Raw genomic sequence first — 25,937 nt, 5'->3', positions numbered from 1 at the left:
AGCAGGGATACTGTTTTACGACAGCGGCGCGCTTTGTGGCCGTGGTGCGGTTTACGGCAGCGGGAAAGCAGCGGCCGTTCGCTGTGAGGCGCTGCGGGGCTCTCGGAGCAGTGTAGGCCGCGGGGTACCATGGAGCCGCAGCCGCCGGCCGAGCAGGTGCTCCGGCAGCTCGGACAGCTCCTCTCCCAGCGGCCCGGTGTGGTCACGGAGCTGGGAGCGCTGCTGGAGGCCGCGGAGCCGCGGTGGCTGCTCGGGGCCGGGAGCCCCGCCGCGCTGGGCGAGTTGGCGGCCGCGCTGAGCGCCTTCGCGGCACTCCCGGAGCGCGAGCAGGACGCGGCTGAGCTCCGCGACGGGGACGGCGCCTACGCTGCCGCTGCTGAGAGAGCGGCCGATGTTGGCCGCGTGTTCCTGCGGCTCCTCGCTAAGCTGGAGGCTGCCAAGGCCGAGGAGTCGCTGGGGCCCGCGGTGGAGCCGGTCCTGCGGCGAGTGATGGGGCACATCTACGTGCTGGCGGTGACGCACCTCGCGGAGGGCGCCTGGAGCAGCGCCGGGTCCCGCGCGGTGGCCGCGGAGCTGTTGGCGGCGCTGGTGCGGGCCGCGGGCTGCGGGACGGTGGCGGAGCTCCTTCGGGGGAGGAAGGAAGAGGAGGAAGGAGGATTCGCGGCGATAATGGGGCTGCTGAGGCCGCGGCTGGGCAAGTGAGTAGGAGGAGCGGGCCCTGGGTGGGAAACGTGGGGGGATTTGGTGTGACTTCGTGCAGGGTGAGCTCACGTTACAAGGAGGGCCACGGAAATGATCCGAGGGATGGAGCGCCTCCCCTGTGAGGACGGGCTGAGGGCTGGGGGTGTGCGGCCTGGGGAAGAGGAGGCTCTGGAGAGAGCTCAAAGCAGCCTCTCATTATCTAAAGGAATGGATTCCTTAGTAGGGTCTGTTGTGATAAAACAAGGGGAAATGGTTTCATAGTAAAAGAGGGGAGATTTGGGCTTGATATAAGGAAAAAGTTTATTGCAACTTCCAACTCAAACTATTCAGTGATTCTCTGGGCTCCTGTTTGTATTCCTAGAGACACCTGGAAGTGCAACCCGGCCACCAAGCACGTCTTCTCCTGGACACTGCTGCACATCACTCGGCCATGGCTCAGCCAGCACCTGGAGCGCGTCCTCCCTGCATCACTGCTTATCTCGGACGACTACCGGGAGGAGAATAAAGTCCTGGGTGTGCACTGCCTGCACCACATCGTTCTCAATGTGGTAAGGGGAAGTTCAATCTCCTTCTGGCTGTTGTTTGAAGGAAGAGTGGGTTGGATGCCCGTCAAGCTTCCAGACTTCTGTTCCTGGTTCCTCTGTTAGCCTTGTAATTTTCCCCTTTGCTCCATGCTGTCTCTGTTTTTAAGTTTGTATTTCTCCTATCTGTTGCAGCATGTATCAACCTAACAGCGATTTACAGGGCAGGGTATTAAATTAATGCCAGTGGAACTGCAAAGCAGCAGCTGGGGAGGCAAGGGAAAGTGGTTGCTCCTGAGCATGGCAGGGTTCAAGCTGCATTTGCTATGGCACCTGGTCCCACTTTCTTGTAAGCAATGTTCCTAATGTTTATGAGTGCTGTTTTCACAAAGCCTAGGTTTGTGAAGACTTTCCTCTGTGATTAGGTTAAGTGAGTACTAAAGGTGGTACTTGGGAATAATGTTGTGTGCTCTCTTTCAGCCAGGTGCTGATCTGTGCCAGTTCAACAGGGCTCAGGTTGTGTACCATGCCCTTTACAATCACCTCTACTCACGAGAGGCTCCTCTCATCCAGGTAGGATAGCAGAACTTAATTTTAATCTGCCCTATGGTATTGCATATCAGCCCTATGTAGGATAGGCAGCTAAAGGTATGAGGAGGCAGAACCTATTTGCTCACAGTTCAGGCTTTTAACAGCAGATGCTTGTGTCCAGGGGACAAAGTAACTCAGCAAATTTCAGGAACCAGTGTCAAAGGAGGTGGCAGCCTTGCTGAAGAGGACCAGCCAGAGGGGAAGTAGGCAGTAGAAGTCTATGGGGGCTGCAGCTGTAGGGGCTGGAAACTGTGTAATTTATGTCAGAGGTACTGCCCAGATTTCCTGTCCTGCACCAGGCAGTACTGCTGTGCCTGCTGGACTTGCTGCCAGTCCTGGAGAGAGCACAGCGGCAGCAGCCCAGGCCAACCTCACCCTGTGATGAGGTGTTACAGCTGGTTCTGACCCACATGGAGCCGGAGCATCGGCTCGCGCTGCGGCAGGTGTACGCCAAAACCCTGCCTGCCTTTGTGCAGAGGTGAGAGCAGCAACCACAACCCTGCAGGGCCTTGTTTTGTCCCTGGTATACATCTCTCTCCTCAGTGTGTGCTTTCTGTCAACAGACTTGGCATCCTGATAGCACGGCACCTGAAGAGGCTAGAGAGGGTTATCCTGGGTTACCTGGAAGTCTCTGATGGCCCTGAGGAAGAAGCCAGACTGGGAATACTGGAGACACTGCAGTGCACCATAGAGCATGCTTGGCCCAGGTACTGGTCTGGGGTGAAGGATGCTGCAGAAAGCGTATCCTGAATGGATATTGGCTTTTTCAAAGCTGCATTTAGTGTTATCTGAGGCAAAAGCCTTGTAACCTGGAGGGAAGCCTCACAGGGAGCAATCACCAGCATGACTGCATTCCTGAAAAACCTTGCCCAGAAGCTAAGTTTGTTTTTATCTTTTTCCTGCTCTAGAATCATAACCTTGCCTAAAAAGTAAATCTGTGCGCTCTGTGTGGCAGTTGTGGAGCAAGTCCTGTGCTGTTAAAGTTACCTCTGTGTTCAGGGCCTGTGTCTTTCCTCTGGTGGGCATTCAGAAAGAGGCAACTTCCTTCAGCCTAATCACTGAAGCACTTGTTTCCTGTAATCCAGCTTCACGTGTAAATAGCCACTAACAGCTTCTGCCTGGAACTGCAAGGCAAGGCTGTGCCGTCGCCTGGCTTACAGAGAGGTTTTATATTAAGGCATGCACGCTCTTTCCCTTTTCAGAATGCCATGCAGGATCCCTGTGCTGCTCAAAGCCCTGCTGAAGATGATCTGGGATGTCCACACTGACCAGGGCTCAACACCAGAGCCAGTGAGAGCTGCCTTGCTCCAGAGAGCCACTGAGTGCCTCATCCTGCTGGATCGGTGCTCTGAAGGACAAGTGAAGGTGAGCTGGGGACCCAGTAAGAATTTATCTCTGCTCCTCCACCTTAAAAAAAAAAAAAAGCATGGTGTATTTAAGAGCCCACCCATTTCTTAAACCCAACAGTATTTCCACCCACCCTGTTAGTACTTGGCTTAATTGATAGAGGACCTGATATATAGCAACGGATAATACACTTTTGTATTGATCCCAAGGGTATCTGGGCACAGTTGATTGCACCACACATCGCAGTGTGCCAAGGCACTGGAAACTGATGCTTTTCCTGTTTCAGATTCTGCTGGAAGGCGTGTACAGCTGCTGTGAGGAGAACCGTGTACGGGAATGCATCAGGAGAGTGCAAGAGAACACGTGAGGCACGACTGAATGTTCACTCTGCTTTTTGTACAGTAAAGTATTTTTTTTATTTAAGTTACTTTCTCCTCCTCTTTTGCCTCATACCTCCCTCAAACAAGGTTTGCTTGAGTGCTCTCCTAGCCCCATGCAGGCTGCTCCAGCTCCAGAACAAAGCAGCACTGTCCCCAGTCCAGGTTCTTTTGTGGAGCAGTCCTTGCTGAGCCACACATGGCTGTCAGGAAGTTGGGGAAGTTTTCTTAGAACTATGCTCTGTACAACAGTTATACAGACTTGTTGCAATTGCCTGGGCTCAGGACAAATCCTTATCTCATTTAAAAAAAAATTAACCAGCTACAATATTGAAAAAGCAATTTTTGATAATCCTGTTTAAAGTGGTGAAAGCTGCAGGAGTTCTAGTGGACACATGGTGTTGTCATTCAGCAAAAAATGCGAGTTCAGGAGAGAGTCAGGACACTTTTGTTTTGGAGGCTGGCTCTGTTTCTTCCTCATACTCTATTTCAATGTAAGGGCGTTTTCTTCTGGTCGGTCCTTTCAAAGGAGTTTTCCCTTTAGATTTGGAGTGAGTCGCTTTCTTCTCTGTTTCTTCCTCATCTTCCTGCTCCTCTTCACTGCTTGTCTCTAACTTATCCATGTCCTGAGAAAGGAAAAGAATCAGAGCACGCTGTACAACTAAGCCTCCACTTTCTGCAAAATTATCTTGTGTATCCAATTCCATTTTATAACTCCTGGCTCCCAGCTGTCTAGCCAGAGCAACTAGGCTGTGGTGGGCACTCTACAGTCCAATGGTATCATTATATCCCACAAATGTGATTTACTAGCTCTTATCCCATCACCAGAGCTCCCAGGCTGGCAGAGGTTACTTTCAAACAGTTTAGCTTGACGGTTTATACCTACTGCTTCACTTACCTCAAAGTCGCTGAGGTCACTGTCATCTGCTTCCACAAACTCTCTTTTATCTTTGTCCTGTAGGAAACAAAGTCAGAAGTGGGCTGAGAAATACCCATCACAATTCACAGTGTAGCAGCCATGAAGGCCATCACCTGCACATGCTTTTTCTGTATTCACTTCTGATCTGTTCCCCTCCCCTGGCACAAACTCTGAATGCTCGGTCTGCAGGTGAATTAGAGCTGTTGCACCAGCTCAAGGGAGGGTTAGCTGTGATGCTCTGGTTGAAAGCATTACCTCATCATCATCATCTTCCTTTTCCATGTCAGACTCGCTCTCACTTTCTGCATCCTGCTGCTGTAGGGCTTTGTCAAAGGCATGAATAGGGAAGTTGTAAATGTCTCCATACTGAAGAAAAAGAAAAATATATATATATTTTCTGTAAGTCCAGGGGGAAGCAGGCATTGGTAGTGGAGTCATCTGAGGCCTGTACAGTTATGCCATACTGGGCTGAAATAGGCACTCCTGAAAAATGAGGAGCTCAGCATTTTGGGAAAGGACAGAGGCAGCAGAAGCAGTTTTACTGCTGTGCTGTGAAGGCAGTGATTCTTACTGTATCCTGCTTCAATCTCTCCAGCAGTTCCTTCTCAATAGCATTATCCAGCTGAGCAGCAATCAGGGCTTTCTCCTAAGAGAGCAAAAAGGACCTGTGTTAGTTCTCAAAGGCATGAGAAACAGAAGCAACAGCCAGGAGATGATAAGAGTCATTACCTCTCTTCTCTTCTCTCGCCTTTCAATCTTTCTGCTTAATGGAACGATCTTCCTCCTGCAGGGAACAAGAGCTGCTTAATGAACCTTTCAGCCTCTTGTGTAGCAGATGGGCAAATGCTTGCTCAGAACAACAACCAGCAGCTGCATCATTAGAAATGTGGGTGTAACAAGTTTAGGTGCATCTATCTATGCATAATAAGATGTTGTTACATCAGTTTAAACCAGGTTCATTTAGAAGCCTGCCAAAGCCAGCAGGAAAACAGCACATGCTACAGGTGCAGTGGAGCCAGGAAAAGGCTCTGCACACAGCCTATGACAAGAGCTCAGGGCATGGGTGACAGCTTTAAGTCAAACCAACAGAATCACTCTTGCTGTCACTTACTGTCTCTTTAGAGTCAGCTTCCGGATGCGGATGAGGTACTGTGTGATCTTAGTGAACCGCTGCTTGCATTTGTGTCGGATGAACCGTGGCCAGTAGATGAGATTCTCATCTATCTCCTCCAGTGCTTTCTCATAGTTCTTGCTCAGGAGGACCTGGGGAAAATGGGAAGGGTGGAGTGAAGGTGACACATCTGCACTTGGGAGGAGCTTCACTGTCCCCTGCCCTGTAGGTACATGAAGTTGGAGCGTGCTTGGTTAGCAGCCTGCTCTCATCAACTCACCCGCTCCCACAGCCGACGGGGAAATGGAGCGCGCTCTATGGTCTTCATGTACAGGTAGCATCGGCCTATAGAGAAGAACGTGACCCCCACTGAGACCTGAGCACGGGCTGGGGCACAGAGCCGGAGCTCAGGGTTGTTCCTGCAGGCCCAGGGCTGTGAGCAGAGGCTGCCCCAGCACTCACCCTTCTCCTCACGGATGGTTGCATACTGGCTGTTGGCCAGCGGGCAGGAGGAGCGGTTGCACAGCCCAGTCAGGTTGTATTCATTGCGGCAGAAGCTCTGAGTTTTGGTTCTGGAAGGAAGAGCTGTAAGATGGAGCTGTGCATTGCCTGGGCGCGCTGCCCCTACATCCATACACACTCACCTGATCTTGTAGGAGCAGAACTGCTTGTTTCCGAGCGTGTCCCAGACAATCTGCAGGGACAAACCAGAGGTCAGCGAGCACCCCGGGACCCTATAACCCCTTCAATCCCTGGAGCAAGCAAGGCTGTAACAGAGGGAACCCACTCTGATGGTACAGGGTGGAGGTGCAGCATAACGGGAGGTGCACCCCCCCCCCTCCCCCAAGTCCCCCTTTACCCCTCCCCAGCACATCCGCCCTAGCAATGCTTCTGCCCCAGCAATGCTTCTGCCCCCCGATGCAGCCGCCTCCACGTGTTATTTTCCCGCGGCTGGGAGGGACTGCCCGAGCAGGACGCAACCGACCCATCCCCAGGGTGGCCACTAATTAGCTGCGGCGTGGCCGCCTAGTGGGGACGGATCGAACCGAACCGAACCGCGCGGCGGACTCACGTCGTCCGAGTGCATGGTGCCGCCGAGCCGCGCGGCCTAGCGCGCCGCCATCACCGGAAGGGGGCGGGGCATCCGGGAGGCGAGAGTCTCGCGTAAGTCTCGCGAGACTTTTTGCGAGGATCTCGCGAGAGCTGCGGGCCTGTCATGGCGGCGGAGCGAGGGGTGGGTGTTGCAGTGCGGCGGGAGAAGCTGCGCGGGGTGATTCCCTCAGCTGATGGCCGGGGAGTTGCAAAAATGGACATTAAATGAAGCTACTCGTTGCGATAGGTTGGGATCACAAACATCCCGTTACCTCATCTCAGCTAAAGGCGTCTGTGGAAATGCTCTGTCACTGTAATAACGAGTGAACTCTGTGGCTTCGTTGGCTGAAGCAGTGCCTAAAGGTTTAAAACTTTCAGCCTTATATTTAAGTGTATTTCTGAAGGGTTCTTCACCAGTGGTAGAAGGGCAATGTGAGCAGCCATGAATAGCACATAAATAGAAAGCACAGGAGCTGTACCAGGACAGCAACGTTAAAACCGCCTTCAGGTGAGCATGGACCACATCAACAGGACAGAGGTGTCTTTATTGGATCCTGTTGGTACAGAAGGGTTTTGTGCTGGGGATTACAGCAGAACTCTGGAGGAAAAGATGTCCTGAAGCTGCTGACTTCATTTTGGTTTTCTCTGGTGCTTCTAAAAGCAGTAAGCACTTTAAAAGACGCTAACGAATGCAATTTGTGTGGGAGAGGTGTTGGTCTTATCCCTACTGTGTGGGCTGACAGCCCAGGACAGCATGGTATCATTCTCTACATCGTAAGTTTTTTACAGCTGAGAGGGATTTTGAGTGGCCTTCCTGGATGTCACCCAGCAAAGGGGTGGCATAGTTGGGCAGGGAGCCTCCAAGTCCTGGGTGTGCGTTCCCTGATGTGGACTGAGTGCCAGGAGAACAGCTGAACATACAGCCCATGTCCGTCACGCGCCCACAGGTCTTGGGGGAGTCTGGGTTATTCCTGGGTGCTGAGAGAGACATTGCTCTGTGAATTTAACATAGCTTCAAGCAGGACATGCAGCCTTGCTGCTATTCTGCATTCTCTGCCTCCACATCACTGTTGTCTGTGAGAGGGAAATCCCACAGGGGCTTCTGAGCGGTGGAGCTTTTGGTTTGCATGGGGCCTTCCTGGCTTAAGATTGCCTACATAAAAGAGAGAAGTGATGCTTTAGTAAAAATGGCCATTAATTTTAAGAATAAATGGAAGCGTTACTACCTTTAGAGAAAGCCAAAGCAACCAACAACTTTTGCCCAGGGAACACAAGCTATGAATTAAGACGACACAGTCCCTGGCTAATTTATCCTAATTCCCTCCACATATCTCTGGATTATCAAGCTCCTATACTTTAGGGCAATAAAGTACACTCACTATCTTCTCCTCTTTAGCAGGAGGGCTTCGCAAGAACCAGCAGAGAGGAGCATAAGCAATGTTGGTAACTCCAATGATGACCATCAGCCAGGGAAACCCAATAGCTCGTACGATCGCGCCGCCTGTTGATGGACCTGCACATTGAAACATGAACAAAGGCTCAGGAGGCAGGAAAAGAGCAAAAGGTGCTCTTCTACTTTGGAGGGGGTCTGAAGTCTGCAGTGGCTGTCCTACAGACTCAGTTCCAGTTGCTGCCATTAAACACTGGGTGGAAGAACACATTGAGAACATCACCCCATACCAATTGCAAAGCCCATGCAGAAGGCAACATCTGCGATGGCATAGACATTGCCGTAGACAGAGGTGTGGCGAAGGTCCACGAGGTAACCCATAATAGGCATCATGGAGGAGTCCACCATTCCTGCCCAGAGCAAGCACGATATCATGAGGTATTGCCTTTTCCCAGAGCAGTGCTGGGAATTGTACAGACTGACCACTTACCTATGGCGAAGCCAAGCCCACCATTTGGGCCAATCAGCCCATAAATATTTTTTGCCAGAGGTACCTTAGAGAGGAAAGAGAGAAGGTGTGAATGAGGCCAGAAGAGCTCCAAGGTGAGGAGGCACAGCATAGTTCTGTGAGAAAGGTCTGTGGTGCCATCCCTGAGCAGGTCTCAGAGCTGCCCTGCAGTACTCACACAGAGCAGACTGATCCCCACCACAGCCATACCGATCAGGGAGCACAGCCACCTGCAAGGAGGGCAGCAGAGGGTGATGCCTTCAGCATATGCAAGCAGGATCCTTGCTGTGGTCGCTGCTGTTCGCTTACCGGCCTATTTTGTTAGCCAGGAGCCCGAAGAGATTGGTTCCAATGAGGTAAGATACACTGGCAGGAAGGAATGCCATCCCTAGGGGGGAGAATAAAAGAGAGTGTGCAATCCCTCTGCAAATGCAAGGAATCAGCAAGCATCCAGCACACACGCTGTGCGTGCCCCTAGGCTCTGTGGTTCTTCTCCTTGCTCTCTTTGTCACAGCCCCACTGCTCCTCTGTGAAGGCAGAGAGAGGCACAGAAAGTGAGTTTTCTTTCTGCAGGGGTGAGAAACTGAGTCACCCAGATTTGAGCCAGGTGCAGCCAACTACAGAGCTTTCTGTCCCCATCCTTCTCTCCTGTCATCACTTCTTCCTTGTCCATCTTTCTCCCCTTGCCTTCTGCTTTTGGCTAAATAAAGAGAGATAAAATAGCTGCTTGAATGTTAAGCTTAGGGATCATTATGAGTCAAAAGTCAATATTTGAGCTGCTTGCTGATTTACCAGTTGTTTATTTTTAATATACTCTCCTGCTGACTGTGGATAAAACACATCAGCTATATTTCACTAAGACAACTTCCTCATTGAAACACACAGAGTTATATTTAACTTTCTCCTCTTTGACAGTTACAGAGCACTATTAATTCTGCAGGTTTAGTCCAAGCTCTTCTGTTTTATTTATTCACTTTTCTCAGAATTATGGAAGCGGGTAAATGAAGCTCTTTGTGTTTATGAGAGCTTTTCAGGTAGGGGACTTCGGTTGAAGTGTATCTAAATGCAGACCACTCCCAGATCTCAGGTACAGTGCATTTGGGGGTTTCTTGCTGCCAGCTCACTGCTCTCTCCCCATTTCTTGGTAATTCCAAAAATCCCTTTGATTTCAACAGTGGACAAAGCAGCTCTGAGTCCCCTGAGGTGCTGCCTTACTCTCACCCACCTGTGTTCAATCACACAAATCATCCTGAGCTCTTACTGGGACGGATGCTGCTGCCTGACCAGGGAATAACTTGATTAGGAGGGTTATCTCAGCCCTGCTGCTCCCAGATTGCAATTCAGTTTGGGTTCTAAGTGTTGCCTGGGGTGTCCCCCAGGTTATTTCCCAGCCAACTGGATTTTAGAACAATTAGTTTTTGTTTTTATAGGACAGACAGTGCTATCTCCATATCACATTTTCAAGGCAGCTGGTAGTTAGCATGCACCATCTCTAAATGGCTGTGTTCTACTGAGAGCTGCCTCTGCAAAACCCATCTGGCTGCCATGACTTCAGCCCAGCATGACGCTGATCTACTCAGCCTTTTTTCCACCATTATTGCTGTGGTAGGGAGACTGATTCTATACCATTTCTTTAATAATAGTGAAAAGCACATTGTATAGCTACCAACAAGGACATTTCCTGCTGAAACCGGAGCAGCACACAGCCTGGCATCACTCTGTGGGAATATGTTTTCTTCCTTTTAAGATGATATAAGAGATATTCAGCCCATCCCGCAGTGCCCAGCAGGATCCACTCTGGCCAAACTGCATCAAGCTACTGCTGAGGAGCACGGACTGCAAAGTGAAGCACCTACCAAGCTGCCATTTGGGGGAGCACATGGTTTGCATCATCCAGATGGGCAAGGTGGGCTCGAGCATGGCCACCCCCATGTTGGAGAAGCAGAGGGCTCCTGGTGAGGAGAGAAGGGAAAGTGTCTGTTTAAGGCTTCTCCTACTGCTGTGTTGAGTAGGAACAAGGAAATGGGGCAATTGGGAACGCAGAGGTTACCTGCAGCCACCAGCACATAGGGGTCCCGCAGCAGGGTGAGCACTGGTGTGCCTCTGGTGCTCTGCTTGAGATGGGGGCTTAGGGAGCTGCAGGTGGGGGCTGAGCCACCCCCACCTGCAGCATCTGCCCCAGCATCGTGCCCATACTCACCTCAGGGGAGACCTTGGAGGGCTGCAGAATGCACAGCTGCAAACCTGGGGAGGGGGGGGGAACAGTGCTGTCAGTATTGCTCCAAGCCAAATTTCCCTGTGGCTTTTCCTTCAGGGGGGCACCAATCATTGGCAGAGCCCCAAGAATGCAAAGCTGTGCTGTTGGGGCATCATCCAGGGAGCTGTCAGCTGCGGGATTTCAAATGGGGCATGGCCAAAATGAGACATGGAAAAGAATGGGATGAAAAAAAACAAGCTTCAAACACAGGGAGCTTACATTTCACTTTCCGGAGTCTCTTACATGCTCCATTAAAGATGTCTTACATTACATCTAGGCAAAGATGGTAACTGTGAATCTAATTTAATTAGCTTAATACTTTCCACTAAAAATATGTGTTTCTGCTATCTGTAATTCTGAATGCTGTCGTGGCCTGAATCTGTAACACAGCTACAGAGAGAGAGTAGGGATTGCCATTCACAGGCAACATCCCATTTCTTTGTATTATGATGAAGATGCTGCAGGCAGCACCACGTGTGCCTTCTACAGAGAAATTCTGTTCATAGAGCTTGACTGATGTGCTACTTGAGCCATTAAAGCAATCAAAGGGGTCATTAAGTAATGAGGGACTAATTCGTACTGTATTGCTGTGTCACACATCTGGTGGTGGGAAGCATATGGTTTAGCAATAAGAGAGTAACTGATGCTGTATTAATTGTGAGAGCCCTGAGAAGTTCTTCCTGAGGTGGCTGCATTTTGGTCTTTCCACGTGCTTTGGTTTATGGTTGGGTGAGTTGTTTGCTTTTGGGTTGGGTTAACTACGTGACCCCTCACCTCCATCCAGCAGGGCTAAGAAAGCCAGGACCAGGAAGGGGGAGGCTTTCCCCACAAACTCGTACATCACGCTGCCGAACGGGGCCCCGACTGCAAGGGAGAGGCTGTGTCACCATGCAGCAGGCAACTGGCTTTAACCCAAACCCATGTCTAGTGATGGACTATACCGGTGGAACCACGGGAAATGGATGGGGAGCAGAGACTGGGGTCCCCTTCCCCCCTCCCCCAGGGCTGAACCAAGGATGCTCAGCAGCACCAAGCAGCAAAGCATGGGGATACTGTGGGTGTAGAGCCCCTGGCAGCCACAGGTCCTTACTCAGCACACCCAAGGCCAACCCTCCAAGGGCGATACCCATGGCGTTGCCTCTCTCAAAGTCGTCTGTGTAGATGCTGGCCAGCATGCCCAAGCCTGGGAGCAGAGAGAACCCGAGGTGATGACTGAACCCAACTGGCATAGGGCTTCATGGCATGCAGTGACCCAACATGCTCACCTGCAACTGATGAGAAGGAGGAACCAACACCTTGTAGAGCACGAGCGATGAACAGCAGCGTGTAGGTGCCAGAGAATGCAAACACTGCAGAAGGAGAAACACAGTGCCCAGCAGAGCTGCACATCTAAAGCCCTGCTGAAGTGCAGCAGCAACCACTTGTGCCCAGCTGAGTCCTTCCCTGTCCCCTGCTTCTCATGCATGGGGACAGGGCAGGTGGTTGTCTCCTTTGCTGCTTTCATTTTGGGGCATCCTACTGTGTGTGAAGGGCAAATCAGGGGCGGTACTCACTGAGCGTGGAGAGGAACATGATGATGAAACCAACGAACATGGGAATGTGGTATCCTATCCTGGAATGAGAGAAAAGTATGTCTGGTACAGCTATGCCTATGTGTACTGAAGTGTTTTGGTATGATGTTGAGCATTAGTGAGGCTTATTTTATAATGCAAGCTTGCAAACCATTTGTAGGCTCTTAAAAAAGGCAGAATTCATTCCTATTGTGGTGCTTGCACTCTCCTCTTTGCTATTCTCTCACCGGATCCCATCATTATATAACTGCAGATCTTTGCCACTTGACTAGCAAGCAGTAGATTGCAGACATACCTGTTGGTCAGCAGCCCCACGCTGGGGTTGACCAGGAGCTGGACGAGAGCCTTGGAGGCAAAGAGCAGCCCCACACGCATGTTCTCCTGCGTGAGGAATTCCTCACCCTGTGGGCAGCCATTGGGTGGTGGGGAGCTCATGGGGAGATGCTGTGAGTGCCTGGCGCTGGTCCCTTTCTGCAGCTCCACAGTGCTGTGGGAGTCCAAGGTTGTTATGGTGCCGATGTCAAAATAGGAGGACATGGGGGAGAAAGGATCTTCGATGGCTGAGGGAGGTGACTCAGATTGATGTGGGGCAGCAGAGCTGTTGGCACCTTCATATTCTGTTGTATAAAGGAAGGTGGGGATGATAGGCACTGGGAAAAAAGCCAAGGAGAGTGTTCATCAGTGGGTTTGCTTGATTCTGTGGCTCAGCATGCATATGAACTGGATGGTGCTATCTCAGTGTTGATGCTTGGAAGCTCCTTCCCCCATCCTTCCCCATGGCTGTCCCCATTGCTGTCTCACTGCCTGTCCCCGCTGCTCTTCCCTGGCATGCCCCTACACCCATCCCCACTCCTGTCCCCACACCCATCCCCAATCCTGTCCCCATGCTTGTCCCCAGCACAGACCGCCAGCTGCCCGCAGCCATCCCTGCAGTGCTCACCCTACCCACAACAGTCAGCAGCATATTGTCCAGCAGCAGTGCGACGAACACCACCACCAGCACCAGCCTCCGTGATGCCCGGCCCTGTGCCAGCCAGCTCTGGGGCGTGGGGATGGCTGCTGGGGGCATTGCTGGGGCTTGGTCTCCTGGCTCCACTGTCAGGGCCAGCAATGTCTTGCAACCTTGGGAGAAGATGCTGTGGGTTAGCACCTCCCTCAGGTTCACGACTTATCTCCTACATGAGCTGGGTGCTGTTCTGAGAAGCAGAGAGTTCCAGCTTTGCTCTCAAAGACTCCACTTTCATCCAGCTCACATTTAATGCTGCAGTCAGGAGACAGAGTGCTCCCCAGCCCTTTTACATTCTCTTGAGACATCTTGTACCCTGCTGCAAGCATCATCTCAGTATTCCTTCAAAGACTCAAAGCATAAATCAAGCTGGTAGCTTATCTGTGCTAATCTCTACATCTTGTATTCCATGTATGTTCTTTGGAGATTAAATTGGGTCTCAAAGGAAATTTACTCACTTTGCATGTCTTTTCATTTGACCTAATAGAAATGTCACAGCAAGATGCGGGACTTAAAAGCCTAACATACAGGATTAAGGTTGGAACTTGTTCAGTCATACTGAAATATCCATCAGAAGTTTGTACCAACCCAACTGATCAATTAGCATTTGGGTTCCTATAGCTTGTGGCTGCTTTAGCAACAAAGCAGCAACATGAGCAGAGCGGAGCCTGAGCTACAGCTGCCTCCAACACTCTTGGGATTTCCTGAGATCCCAGGCAGTGATATTTATCATTTCCTTCATTAAGAAGAGAGCAAAGCCTCCAAACCCTTTATCATCTGATCTGAGTGCCATGCAAGTCACTACCTTGAAAATGAAATATGGCTTCTCATCGTACCTCCAAGTAACAGCAAGGACCAAATAGAATTAATGCAAGAAAATAGATATTTTTATGTATAAGTCACCAGGGAGAAAGAGTAAAGAAGCAAGGAAAATAAAGACAAGTAGGCTGAAGCTGCCCTGAATCTCAAGACTAAACTCCATCCCTCTCAGTGCAAACCTGTAGCACATAGCACAGCAACAAAACCCTTACCCCTGGACGCATCCCAGTGTGCAGAGCTGACGACGGAGTGCTGGGAGCTGCTGCTACCAGGGAATTTATTGCAGCTCTTATCAGGAGAGGGTATGAGCATCTGTCTTCCATGGAGATGTGGTTGCAGCCCTGCAGCTCCTCCTGCGTCAGAGCAGGATGAGGAACGGGGGCTCATTTCCGTGTGAGTCAGAATTTGATAGAATCATAGGATTTGATAGAATCACCCTACATCTAACCCTAACACTAACCCTAACCCTAATCCTACCCTAACCCTAACCCTACCCTAACCTAAAGCTAACCCTATCCCTAACCCTAACCTAACCCTAACCCTTGTTTGAGTTGGAGGGGACCTTTAAAGGCTATCTGGTCCAACTCCCCTACAGTGAGCAGGGACACCCACAGCTCCATCAGGTGCTCAGAGCCCCATGCAGCCTGACCTTGGGTGTCTCCATCTTACACTTGTCTGGGCTCTGGGCTACCTGTTCCAGTGCTTCACCACCCTTATCATAAAAAACCTTTTCCTTATACCCAATCTAAATCTCTCTCCTCTTTGGTTTGAAACTATTTCCCCTTGTCCTGTCATAAACAGACCCTGCTGAAGGGTCTGTCTCTGGCACAGGCTGCAGAGGGTGGCAGTTGGGTCACCATCCCTGGAGGTGTTCAAGAACTGTGGGGATGTGGCACTGAGGGATGTGGTTAGTTGGAGTGGTGGGATGGACTGGGGTTCATCTTTATGATCTTAGTGGTCTTTTCCAACCTCGGTGATTCTTTCATTCTATGGTTCCATGGTTCTATGATTCTCTCTGCCATTGAAGCCATTTGCCTGGCTTCTGCGTGGCCAAAACCCGCAGCCAATAGCATGAGAAAAGCACATCCCTCTGAGTAACAAACACCACGAGGGCAGAAGCTGAAGTCTTTAAGTACATTTCGTGAGCTGAGGGCTGAGCATGGAAATCACTTTCTGATCATCCACAGAGCTCCGCTCCCACCTACCGGTGAGCTCAGACCCTCAGCCAGCACTGTGCTGGGAGCTCCGGCTCCTCCAGGCACAGAGGGACTCGTGGGGTCGGTCATCACTGCCACCTCCTCATCCCCGCAGAGCCCGAGGTCAGGGCAGCATTCCTTTGGCAGCCAAAGGAGACTGCAATGCCATCCGCCTGCATTGGGAATGCTTGCTCATTTCTGCTTTGGAAGCATTTCCATGAGTCCATCAGATTTTTCCAGGCAGTTGACTTCTTTCTAGCCATTTTTTTTTTCTTTTTTTACCCCCCCTTTTTTTTTTTTTTCCAATTCATTTTTTAACCCATGACAACCAGTTCTCCTTGGGCAGCTGCAGTGAGGTGGGGCTGTGCCCACTTCGGGTTTTCCATCGCTCCCACAGCCCCCAGCACTTCATTCCTTCTCCAAACACACCCAGCTCTGCAGTGGCTCCTGGGAAACACATCTCCCAGTATTTCACTGTTAGCACAGGGAGAGATGGAACATGGTTTGTAACATCAAATCCACCTTCCTGCTGAGCAGAGAGAGCAAACACCAGTGATTAAAATTTAACGTGTATGGGGAGAGAAATAATCCATGAGGAAATAGAAGCTGACACACTAATGGTTTCCAGAGGGAAAAGAAAAACAAAGGCATTTACAAATAACCCACTGACTATTTTGTTATTAAATTAAAGGTTTGATTTACTTTTTCCTCTTTCTTTTTTTTCCCCCTTAATTCCCCTTTCTTCTTCTTTTTTTTCCATTTCTCCTTCTCTTTTTTTTTCTTCTTTTTCCTTTTCTTTTTTTCCTTCCATTTTTCTTTTTCCTTTTCCTCCTATTTTTTTTCTTTTTCTTTTCTTTTTTTCTTTTTTCCCATTTTATATTCTTTTCCTTCTTTTCCCTTCTCTTCTTCTTTTATTCGTCCCCCCCTTTTTTTATTTTTACCTATATTCTTTTTTATATTATTCCCTTTTTATTTTTCCTTTTATCTTTTTTCTTCGACCCATTTCCTTTTCTTCCTTTTTTCTTTTCTTTTTTTTTCCCTTTCCCTACCCCCTACCCCTTCCCTTACCCTTACCCCTACCCCTACACTTACCACTATCCCTACACTTACCCTTGCCCTTGCCCTTGCCCTTGCCCTTGCCCTTGCCCCTACCCCTACCCCTACCCCTACCCTTACCCTTACCCCTATTCCTATCCCTACCCCACCCCTTCTCTTACCCCTACCCCCACTCTTACCCTTACCTTTACCCTTACCCCTATTCCTACCCCTACCCCTACCGTTTCTCTTACCCCTACCCCCATCCTTATCCTTACCCCACCCCTTCTCTTACCCCTACCCCCACTCTTACCCTTACCTTTACCCTTACCCCTATTCCTACCCCTACCCCTACCGTTTCTCTTACCCCTACCCCCATCCTTATCCTTACCCTTACCCTTACCTTTACCTTTACCCCTACCCCTACCCTCACCCTCACCCCACTCCCCCCCGCGCAGCACCCTGGCCAGCTCCATCCTCTCCCCTACGGTCCCCCCCCCCCCCCCGCTCGGGCGGGGCGAGGCGGCGCTATATCAGCGCATGCGCAGCAGCCCTCCCAGCTGGAGCAGCGCACAAGATGGCGGCGGTGGCGGCGGCGCGGCGGATGGTGAACGGCGCCGGGCCCGGCGGGGCGCGCGAGCAGGCGGCGGCGCTGACGCGGGACTTTCTGTCCCAGCCGCGCCTCAGTGAGTGCGGCCGGGAGCGGGGCTGCACGGAGGGGCTCGGGGCGGTGGAGAGGCCTTTCCCGGCCGTTGGGCCGCCTTGGGCCGGAGCGGGGCTGTGGGGTGAAGCCGTGGGTTGGGAGGCCCCGTGCGTGGTCTGCAGTGGGGAGGGGGGAGATGGGAGAAAGCCGTGTGGGAGTGGGGCTGTGGGGGCTGAGACTGCCGCGGGGGGGGCACTTCTGTTGGCCTTCCTTCGCCCTGGGAGGCTGCTGGATGTCACGAGCACTTCCCTACTGCTTTGTTTTGAACCATCTGGTGTGGAATCCAAAGGAACCATCGCAATTCCTTCCCCTTCTTCAACTCCCTCCTCCCTCAGTGCTGCTGCTCTGCTGTACCCCCAGGCGACGGCTCCCAGCGAGGCTGGCACCTCTGCAGCTCCGAGTTTTTATCTGCCGTCTCATTGCTGAGTGTGAATAACATCGCGTTTTGCTTGCTTTTGGGTTGTCGTGGAGCAGGCTGGGCTCTGCAGGTGGGACCTCTGAGCCCCTCGAGCTGCTTTTGAGGGGAACCGGTGCTTTTTGGCCTCAAGGAGGCTGTTTCCTCATTGCTGGGGTTTGCCCTTCGCTGCTGGTGGAGGAAGAAGCACTCACGAGGTGGTCATGGGACGGGCTGTGTTGCTCAAGGGGACGTTTTCTATTCCTGCAGCCCTCCCTGAGAGCCCTCTGCCCACCCCAAGGTTTGGATATGCCAATCCCACCGTGCAGGTGGCAGAGCCCTGCCTGCTGGTGACAGCCATTTTGGGGCTGTGTTGATGCTATTCGGCAGGATTTTGATAACTGGGACAACAGGAGTTCCTCGTTTTGTGCCACCACCTCGTGCTTTAGCCTTGATTATTGCTGCTGAGAGATTATATTGCAACAGTTCAAACTGTTGGCTTAGGTGCGCTCTGTTGACAGTATACAGTGTGAACTGTGTGTGCCAAACTTAACTGCTTCTTGCTGTGCCCAAGCCAGGGGATTCCCAGTAGCTCCCCATTGGTGGGGTTTGTGCCCCTTCCCTCTGCCTTATAGCATGACAGCAGTAAGTGCTGCTCTTTTCTGCTCTGCAAATGGCTCCTCTGCCTCATTTTTTCCACCCAAGGGAGAAGTAATCAACAGTCATTTGTAGTCACTGCTCCCTCATGACCCTGATAAAGCTTTGACTCAGTGTTACTTCTGTCTGAGGGTCGATGATGCTGAGCTGTGCTGCGATGTCGTTTGTCCATAGGGCAGAGCTGTTTGCTGTGTTTCCGCAGCTGATAGCACAAGAATGAATCCTAATTTCTGGGCACACAGGTATTTCAGAGAACAGTGTAGTGCTAACATGTGAGCTGCTGATGTTTCAGGTGTGAGCCTTATGGTGAGCTGTATCAGGTGTCTTGGGATAACCCAAGAGTAGGAGTAGTTTGGCTAAAGTGGAGTTCAACCTTTTGTATTGGAGTCTGTTGGCCTTTTCTAGGAGACAGGAAAGGAATTAAAAGGTTTTGTCCCAGGAGTATTGTTTTCAGCATGCCAAAGCAATGTGCCATACCATAGGAGTTCTGCTGATCAGCTTTTGATTGCAAGTCCTGCATGAGTGGCTCTCGTTTGGGTGGCTGCAGTGTCATGGGGCAGGACACGTCTGTGGTTTAAGAAGGAACAACCAAAAAGGGAAGTTCAGAGTTCGTGTGAGCCATTATGTCTCCATTTGTTGGGCGCAAATTACAGTTACAACCATGACTTCTCTATCACATGTTACAGTTGTTATTATCTCTGCTATGTGAATATCTTGCAACTGTGTGTTTCAGCTTTACTTTGCAACGCAGTTTCTGGTGGTAGCGTTCTGATGACCCCCAGATACAGGCTTGCAACAATGAATTTCCAACAGACAGGAAAATGTCAAGATGGTGTCTCAGGGTTAACCTTGGCTGCTTTGCAGCAGTGGCAGAAATGTTGGCAATGCAACTCAGCACCTCATCCTTCTCATGGGGCTCCTAAGCAACAGAGCAGTTCAGAGCTCAGCCCCACAGCTGCAAACCTGAGACTGACGGCAGGAATTGAAACTTTGAAAACTGGATGTGGGGAATTTGTGCTGTTCCGAGGAAGTATCTGATTTGTGGCTCTTTCTTCCAGCTTATAAAACCGTGTCTGGTGTGAATGGCCCCCTGGTTATCTTGGATCAAGTGAAGGTGAGAATGAAGAACCTTCTTGAATGAAGCTATCAAGAGAGATGTTGCAGGAAAAGCTGTAACAGGTTAAATATTGACTGCTGTGAAATTCATGCATCTCCTGAGCGATTTAAATACAAGGTTGGCTTCTGACTGCTGAAATAAATGAAAACAAATAGCAGTACAGCTAAAGAGTTGCACTTATGTCAGAAGAAAGGGATGAGTAGCTGAGGCTGCTGGGAAAAGAAAGGAAACACTGTTCTATTTCTGCCAAACAACTCAAAATGTTGTCTGAGCTTAAATAGAGAAACATACATAATCATTTTGGAATTATTTTTTTTTCTGATGATAAAATTAAAACAAACAAACTAGGTAAGTTCTAAGCTAGACTTGTCTGCAGCTGATGCCTTTTGTTTCACAGCTCTACTTCTGAGGTTTTTAATGTTTTCCATCCTCTTTCTTCCTCATTTTCAGTTTCCTAGGTACGCGGAGATTGTCCACTTGACTCTTCCTGATGGCACCAGAAGAAGTGGGCAGGTTCTGGAAGTCAGTGGCTCCAAAGCTGTGGTTCAGGTGTGCATGGGGACCAGATCATCTCTTGATGCAACAGAAAAATACTTTGTGAATCCGCATGTCTGAATTGCCAGATGCCTTGTGATGCATTCTGTTACTACTATAAGTTTAAAAAACCATGTTACTTATTTGAAGTTTAAAACCATATGAATAATTTTAGACTGAAATCTGGATTGCAAAATTACTTTTTCCTGTATTCCCTGAAGACCCTGATTAATTTACAGCTAGATGAAGGGAACCATGCTGTGTTTGTACAATATTAGGTTCAGAATCAGCTGCTATACTATGTGCATGTAGGTATTTCTTCTAAGCCAGTGTTTCTTGCTAATGCTAATTCTTATCTGAATAACTTTACCTTGCTGGCAAAGGAAAACACTTGAGATCAAAAGAATGGCACTGGGTCTGTTGGTTGCTGCTGATACACCTCATGAATTTGTTAAAGTAGGTTTTGATGTCATGCTTTGTACCAGTGAGCTGCTTTTGAAATCCTCTGCTCGCAGGGGACTGCCTTGTTTTTTTCTCCCCTATGGCTGATCAAGTTCTCAAGCTGTGAAGCAGCATTCTGGTGCATTATTTTGTGAAGCACAGTTCTTACTCCTTCCTGGTTGTTTTTGTGTTTTTTTTTAATTCCCTTGCTTCTTTACAGGTATTTGAGGGCACTTCAGGTATTGATGCTAAGAAAACATCCTGTGAGTTTACTGGGGACATTCTTCGAACCCCTGTCTCTGAAGATATGCTTGGTGAGCACTTGTTTCTTTAAAGAATGAACAGGCTTATCGCCCACTAACTTATTTTCTCAGTAACTTTCACTTCTATTTCATTGCCGTTTCTTGTAGGCAGAGTATTTAATGGATCAGGAAAACCCATAGACAGAGGCCCCGCTGTTTTGGCTGAAGACTTCCTGGATATAATGGGTATGTTCTTCATCTCTTTCTGGTATGGAGGTAGAAGAAAATAACTGTCTTAAGTGATATGTGGAACCTGTTCATGGGAATATATGTCAACTCCAAAGACTTGTAGGCCTGAAGGTGTGGTTTGCAGCTTTTGACATGAGCTTTGGATCACTGCTCAAAATCAGTGGTAGTTTGATCAAGTGTTGAACAGTGTGTGTTTTCTAAAAATCTAACAGGTCAGCCAATCAATCCCCAGTGTCGAATCTATCCAGAAGAGATGATTCAGACTGGCATTTCTGCAATAGACGGTATGAACAGCATTGCCAGGGGGCAGAAAATCCCCATATTCTCTGCTGCTGGTTTGCCCCACAATGAGGTGGGTATTCAGAGCGGTTCTTAAAACTGCTGAAGCAGTTTGCATTTTTGCCAGGGTTAGAAAGTGAGCAGGTTTAAATTCCTCATCAAATGTGCAGATGCACTGAAGCTTTTTTCCCCTCTAGATTGCAGCTCAGATCTGTCGCCAGGCTGGCTTGGTGAAGAAATCCAAAGATGTGATGGATTACAGTGAAGAAAATTTTGCCATCGTGTTTGCTGCTATGGGTGTAAGTCAATAGTATGAAGGGTTTAAGTGCTGAATGCTGAAGTCTGATCTGAAACTGATGCTTTAATTTCATGATTTAGGTGAACATGGAAACTGCTCGGTTCTTCAAATCAGACTTTGAGGAAAATGGGTCCATGGACAACGTGTGTCTGTTCTTGAATTTGGCCAATGACCCAACGTAAGTAGTTAGAACTGTGTTGGTTGAGAAGAGCTGAAAAGAACAAATAAACTGGAAGCCAAGGCCTCACTGTTGATCTGCAGATGTGGCGCAGACATTCTGCAGTTAAGCCAAGTATGAAATGCTGGTATTCCACTTGGAGCATCTTGCAGATTTTTCAGAGGGTTTTAATGTGTTTGTAACTTCAGACCGTTCCTTTGTGGCTTTGAAGTACCTGTCATTAATATGCCATGCTGTTCTATTTCAGCATTGAACGCATTATCACACCTCGTCTGGCTCTAACAACGGCAGAGTTCTTGGCATATCAGTGTGAGAAGCATGTGCTGGTCATTCTGACAGATATGAGCTCCTATGCTGAAGCTCTACGAGAGGTATGTTTTTATGAACTCACATGCTGAGTGTTGCCAGAAAGAGTTCATAGTATAATGTGAAAATGCAAATTTTTGCTCCAACTGTTATGATTAGTATTCCTTACAATGTTCTTAAATTAGCCAGTGAGGCTTTTAGTTACTCATTGCTCACCTAGAATTACGGTTGATAGTCAGAGAGCTATTACTGTCTTTCATATTTGAATTTAATTCGTGACATTCAGCAGTTTAACATTTCTGATTTGCCTTGGCAACAGTTGGGGTGACATATTTCTCTTTGGAGGGGTTTGCACATCTGTATCTCAGTACTACTTGCAGGAAGAGGAACTTGCAGTGACTCTTGCAGATTAATTAGGGAGGGTAGCAGGTCTGTCAGAGTGATCTTGGAAATTCTTTTCTCAATCCTCTCAGGTCTCAGCAGCTAGAGAGGAGGTACCTGGCCGTCGTGGTTTCCCAGGTTACATGTACACTGACTTGGCTACTATATATGAACGTGCTGGGCGTGTGGAAGGCAGAAATGGCTCAATTACTCAGATTCCCATTCTTACCATGCCCAATGATGGTGAGTTATTTTCAATTTTTTAATAACTTGTACTTTAAATGACTTGTTCAATGCAAACAGAAAGGTGGGAGTCCTGTGGCCCTTGGGTTTTCACTTGGTGGTGCAGTTCTTGGCTGCTGTCTTGGTATCATTAAGAAGAATGCTTTGTCCATTTCAAGACTTCTGGGCTGTTCTCTAGCACCCTGTCAGGAGAGCTTACAGCTCTTGGGTAGGAGCACTTAATGATATATGGAAGTACTCACTGATGGCATTTTGCTATAGAAGTCATTTAACTCTGAAAAAAAGAAAACCTGGCACTTTACTGCTGGAAAGGATATAAAAGGTTTGAAAACTGTCATTCTTTTTTTTTTTATAAAGATATTACTCATCCTATCCCTGACTTGACTGGATACATCACTGAGGGACAAATCTATGTGGATAGGCAGCTGCACAACAGACAGGTGGGTACACAGTGGTTGGAACACATTTAAGACCAACTTCCTTGCTTTTTAAAGTATTATTATTAACTACTTTTTTGTTTCTCTCCTCAGATTTACCCACCTATTAATGTACTGCCCTCCTTGTCTCGACTGATGAAGTCAGCTATTGGAGAGGGCATGACCAGGAAGGATCATGCAGATGTATCCAACCAACTGGTATGTAAAAATCTCTTCAGGGAAGGAGAGGCATATTTCAAACACACTTCTTGCTAATCAACCTTCACCTAGGTGCTCTGTAGCCTTCTGAGTCACCTTCACTTGATTCTCTGCAGCATGAAATGTGCATGCTGTATGATGTAGAACACCTAATGTTCTCAGCAGTTACTGCATAAATTGTTCCTTTCTATATTAACCATAGACTGAGTTGTTCTTACTGTATTGGTCACTGTGTAATATGGTAATGATGTTGGCTTGAGCTCTGTAAGTGACCTCCAATGTCATCCTTCCAAGCAACCACCTCAGTTGCTGTTAAGCTGAGGGTGTATTTTAGTTACCAAGGTAAAAGCTCTTCTGTTTCGGTCCCTTCTAGTATGCCTGCTATGCTATTGGGAAGGACGTGCAGGCCATGAAGGCTGTAGTAGGTGAGGAAGCTCTTACCTCAGATGATCTTCTTTATCTGGAGTTTCTGCAGAAGTTTGAGAAGAACTTCATTGCTCAGGGTAAGTGTCAGTTTCAAGAACATCACAGTACACATTAACACCTAGAAGGTCTTGTTTTGAGATACCCTTGCTGCTGAGACACTTTCCTGCCCCATATTTCAGTCTGTGGTTGATTTCTGTAGGTCCTTATGAAAATCGTACTGTTTACGAGACCTTGGACATTGGATGGCAGCTTTTGCGAATCTTCCCCAAGGAGATGTTGAAGAGAATTCCCCAAACAACACTGGCTGAATTCTATCCTCGAGATTCGACTGCAAAACACTAACCACAACTTCGTCTCCAACCCCTTGCTCTGTGAAATGCTGTTTGTTTTCCTTTTTTCATGTGTTGATGTTTACTTGTCGCCCTTATGATTAAAACCAAGAATAGGTGACATTTGTGCCAGTGTTCCAATGTACACTGATACCAGTTCTTAAAATAGCCCTTCTTCTAAAGCCTGGATCTTCAGGAAGACCTTTAGGCCAGCTCTTACATATGTGCAATAGCTATTGTTAAGCTTTCTTTTTTGTTTGAACTGGACCTTTTATAGGCATTTCAAATGAATGTCAGAGGATTACCAGAAACTGCAAATCTTTAATTCCAAACCAGGAGCATGTGGGTTAGAAAGACTAAATGTGACTTAATGTCCAAAGCATCTGCTCATTTTGATCACGTGCAGTTGCCTTGCTGCTGGTAGAACAGATGGCTCTCTGCTGTCCTGCTGCTGTGCCTGAAGACCAGGCTAACATGTGCAAAGTGTGGTGCACAATGTCATATCTCTAAAAAATGCAAGTCACTGATTTAACTGTGGTTTAAAATTCTTAAAGGCGTGTATGAACTAAGGACACTAGTGAGCATGCTAAGTGCTTTTCTGCTAGCAAGGTCTCAGTGCAGAGGTCACAGGCCAGTGGGTTGCTTACCTGAAGGCAGCGTGTTATGGCTCAGTGGCTGAATTAAAGGTTCCAAATTGTACCTTGAAGCTTGCAAAGAAAGATTCCTACTTAACTTTTCTTTTTCATTGTGGAAATGCCAGAGACGTGTGACAGCAGCTGAAGCGCTCTGAGATCAGTAGTGTCAGTAGGTTAAGACTGGCTAATTCAAGGCTCCATGCTGCTATTGAAGGGGATGATATGAGATGTAAAGAAAACCTCTTTATGCGAGACACAATTGTACTGGTGGGAGGTCAGCTTTTAAAATGCGTTGGACTAAACAATGCAACAGCAGAAAGCAACCTCATGCATGAAAGGATATTGAATTCTGCTACAAAGCGTGCTGTAGGTGGCGCTGGGTCCTGGGTCGTGTTCAGAGCTCTTGTGGTTTGCACTCCAGGCACAGATTTGGCTAGCCAGGAGAGCTCAGCATTCCCTATCACTGCGAACTTGGCTAGCCTCTTCAGTGTTATTTCTTACTTTAAACTGGTTCAGACGAGGCTCAGAGCCCAGTGCTGGCAGGCTTGCTGGCTTTTTTTTTTTCCCAGGCTTAATGTAATCTTATCTCTGGTCTAGCTCACCAAAGCATGTTGCACCTCTCTGAACGCCTTCAGTGCTTGTCTAGGAAGGTGCTAACGTGACTCAAAGGATAGCGTGCTAATTCCAGCTTTCCCTGATGTTTCCTGTGTGCAGTTCTATGGGTTTGTTCAGTGTTCTCTGTAACTTGGACACAATAGTAACTTTATTCCAGTGCATTCCACTCTAAAGCTGTGTCAAGTCTATTTTTTTCTCTTGAGGTAGGAATGGGAGGCTGCAAGTGTTGGCATGAGAATACTTTAATGTAGAGAATATCTAAATAAATTAAATATGAAAGGTGTTGAACAAAACACATTTCTGTTGTTCTGTGGTTAGAAACAACCTGGGGTCATTCTGTAATGGCTGAACTGTCCTTTGCCACCAAGGCTTCTATTTACACAAACGAAAATGCTTTCTAGTCTGCTGAAAACAAACACTTCAGTTGTCTGCAGTGAGGGCCACTGGAGCCACATGCCTTGCTAGTGGAGCTGGTAGCTTTTGGGGCTCGAGATTTGGCCTTCAGCTTCAGGGCTGAATGCTTTGTGCTGCTGAGTGGGTGGGTGGTGCAATCATTGTGTGATACCACGTTTCCACGTGAATCTCAATTGGTAGTTTGTGCTGGAGGAGACTGGGAAACCTCCTGGAGAGGCTGCTTAGGGGTGATCTTAAGGGGGGTGTTGACTCTGCACTTCCTGTCTGAGTGGTGCTATGAAGGGCGAGGGGGAGCTGTGCCGTGGGTGTGTTTGTTCTGATATTCTGAGGCTGTCTTCAGTCTCTTTCTATGAACTATTCTACCATGCTGCAATTCAAGCTGCTGCTTGCGTGGAAGCACAAGGAGTCCTTGAGGGCAG

General features: G+C 48.6%; 4 protein-coding genes across 15 annotated transcripts; 2 read left to right on the top strand and 2 right to left on the bottom strand.

Moving 5' to 3' along the window:
- Positions 1-61: 61 nt before the first annotated feature.
- TTI2 (TELO2 interacting protein 2) lies at positions 62-13,845 on the top strand. 12 transcript variants are annotated; one of them, XR_005841530.2, is made up of 9 exons: positions 62-698; positions 1,064-1,250; positions 1,704-1,796; positions 2,114-2,292; positions 2,378-2,521; positions 3,017-3,179; positions 3,448-3,562; positions 8,057-8,488; positions 11,603-13,845. XR_005841530.2 is itself a non-coding variant. In XM_004947576.5 (8 exons), the coding sequence occupies exons 1-7, from the start codon at positions 130-132 to the stop codon at positions 3,526-3,528; spliced, it is 1,416 nt and encodes a 471-aa protein (XP_004947633.3). In that variant the 5' UTR covers positions 62-129; the 3' UTR covers positions 3,529-3,562; positions 8,060-13,845. The 12 variants fall into 12 exon arrangements, 2 of the variants coding, with proteins under 2 accessions (XP_004947633.3, XP_004947632.3); XR_005841529.2 differs by having other exon boundaries at positions 11,600-13,845; XR_005841528.2 differs by having other exon boundaries at positions 10,306-13,845.
- On the bottom strand, positions 3,553-6,717 carry MAK16 (MAK16 homolog). Its single transcript, XM_424533.8, has 10 exons — positions 6,641-6,717; positions 6,213-6,262; positions 6,031-6,140; positions 5,849-5,913; positions 5,569-5,720; positions 5,187-5,241; positions 5,029-5,103; positions 4,713-4,823; positions 4,437-4,493; positions 3,553-4,164 (listed from the first exon to the last, which is right to left on the bottom strand). Exons 1-10 carry the CDS (start codon positions 6,653-6,655, stop codon positions 3,976-3,978), a joined length of 879 nt encoding a protein of 292 aa, XP_424533.2. The 5' UTR covers positions 6,656-6,717; the 3' UTR covers positions 3,553-3,975.
- On the bottom strand, positions 7,060-13,455 carry SLC18A1 (solute carrier family 18 member A1). Its single transcript, XM_046903495.1, has 15 exons — positions 13,332-13,455; positions 12,682-13,057; positions 12,369-12,427; positions 12,081-12,164; positions 11,906-11,998; positions 11,590-11,679; positions 10,759-10,802; positions 10,609-10,669; positions 10,415-10,510; positions 8,868-8,946; positions 8,737-8,788; positions 8,541-8,604; positions 8,341-8,460; positions 8,040-8,173; positions 7,060-7,813 (listed from the first exon to the last, which is right to left on the bottom strand). Exons 1-15 carry the CDS (start codon positions 13,453-13,455, stop codon positions 7,700-7,702), a joined length of 1,590 nt encoding a protein of 529 aa, XP_046759451.1. The 3' UTR covers positions 7,060-7,699.
- A 3,155-nt stretch (positions 13,846-17,000) lies between the features above and the next one.
- Positions 17,001-25,397, top strand: ATP6V1B2 (ATPase H+ transporting V1 subunit B2). Its single transcript, NM_001293241.2, has 14 exons — positions 17,001-17,128; positions 19,255-19,310; positions 19,764-19,862; positions 20,509-20,602; positions 20,699-20,776; positions 20,992-21,131; positions 21,256-21,357; positions 21,437-21,534; positions 21,782-21,905; positions 22,314-22,464; positions 22,822-22,904; positions 22,995-23,099; positions 23,473-23,602; positions 23,725-25,397. Exons 1-14 carry the CDS (start codon positions 17,020-17,022, stop codon positions 23,865-23,867), a joined length of 1,512 nt encoding a protein of 503 aa, NP_001280170.1. The 5' UTR covers positions 17,001-17,019; the 3' UTR covers positions 23,868-25,397.
- The last annotated feature ends 540 nt before the right edge of the window (positions 25,398-25,937 follow it).

This window comes from Gallus gallus, chromosome 22 (assembly GCF_016699485.2).
Source record: "Gallus gallus isolate bGalGal1 chromosome 22, bGalGal1.mat.broiler.GRCg7b, whole genome shotgun sequence".
In the NCBI taxonomy this organism is placed as follows: domain Eukaryota; kingdom Metazoa; phylum Chordata; class Aves; order Galliformes; family Phasianidae; genus Gallus; species Gallus gallus.
Note: the sequence above shows the minus strand (reverse complement) of the source record. Positions and strands in the feature narration are given on the sequence as shown.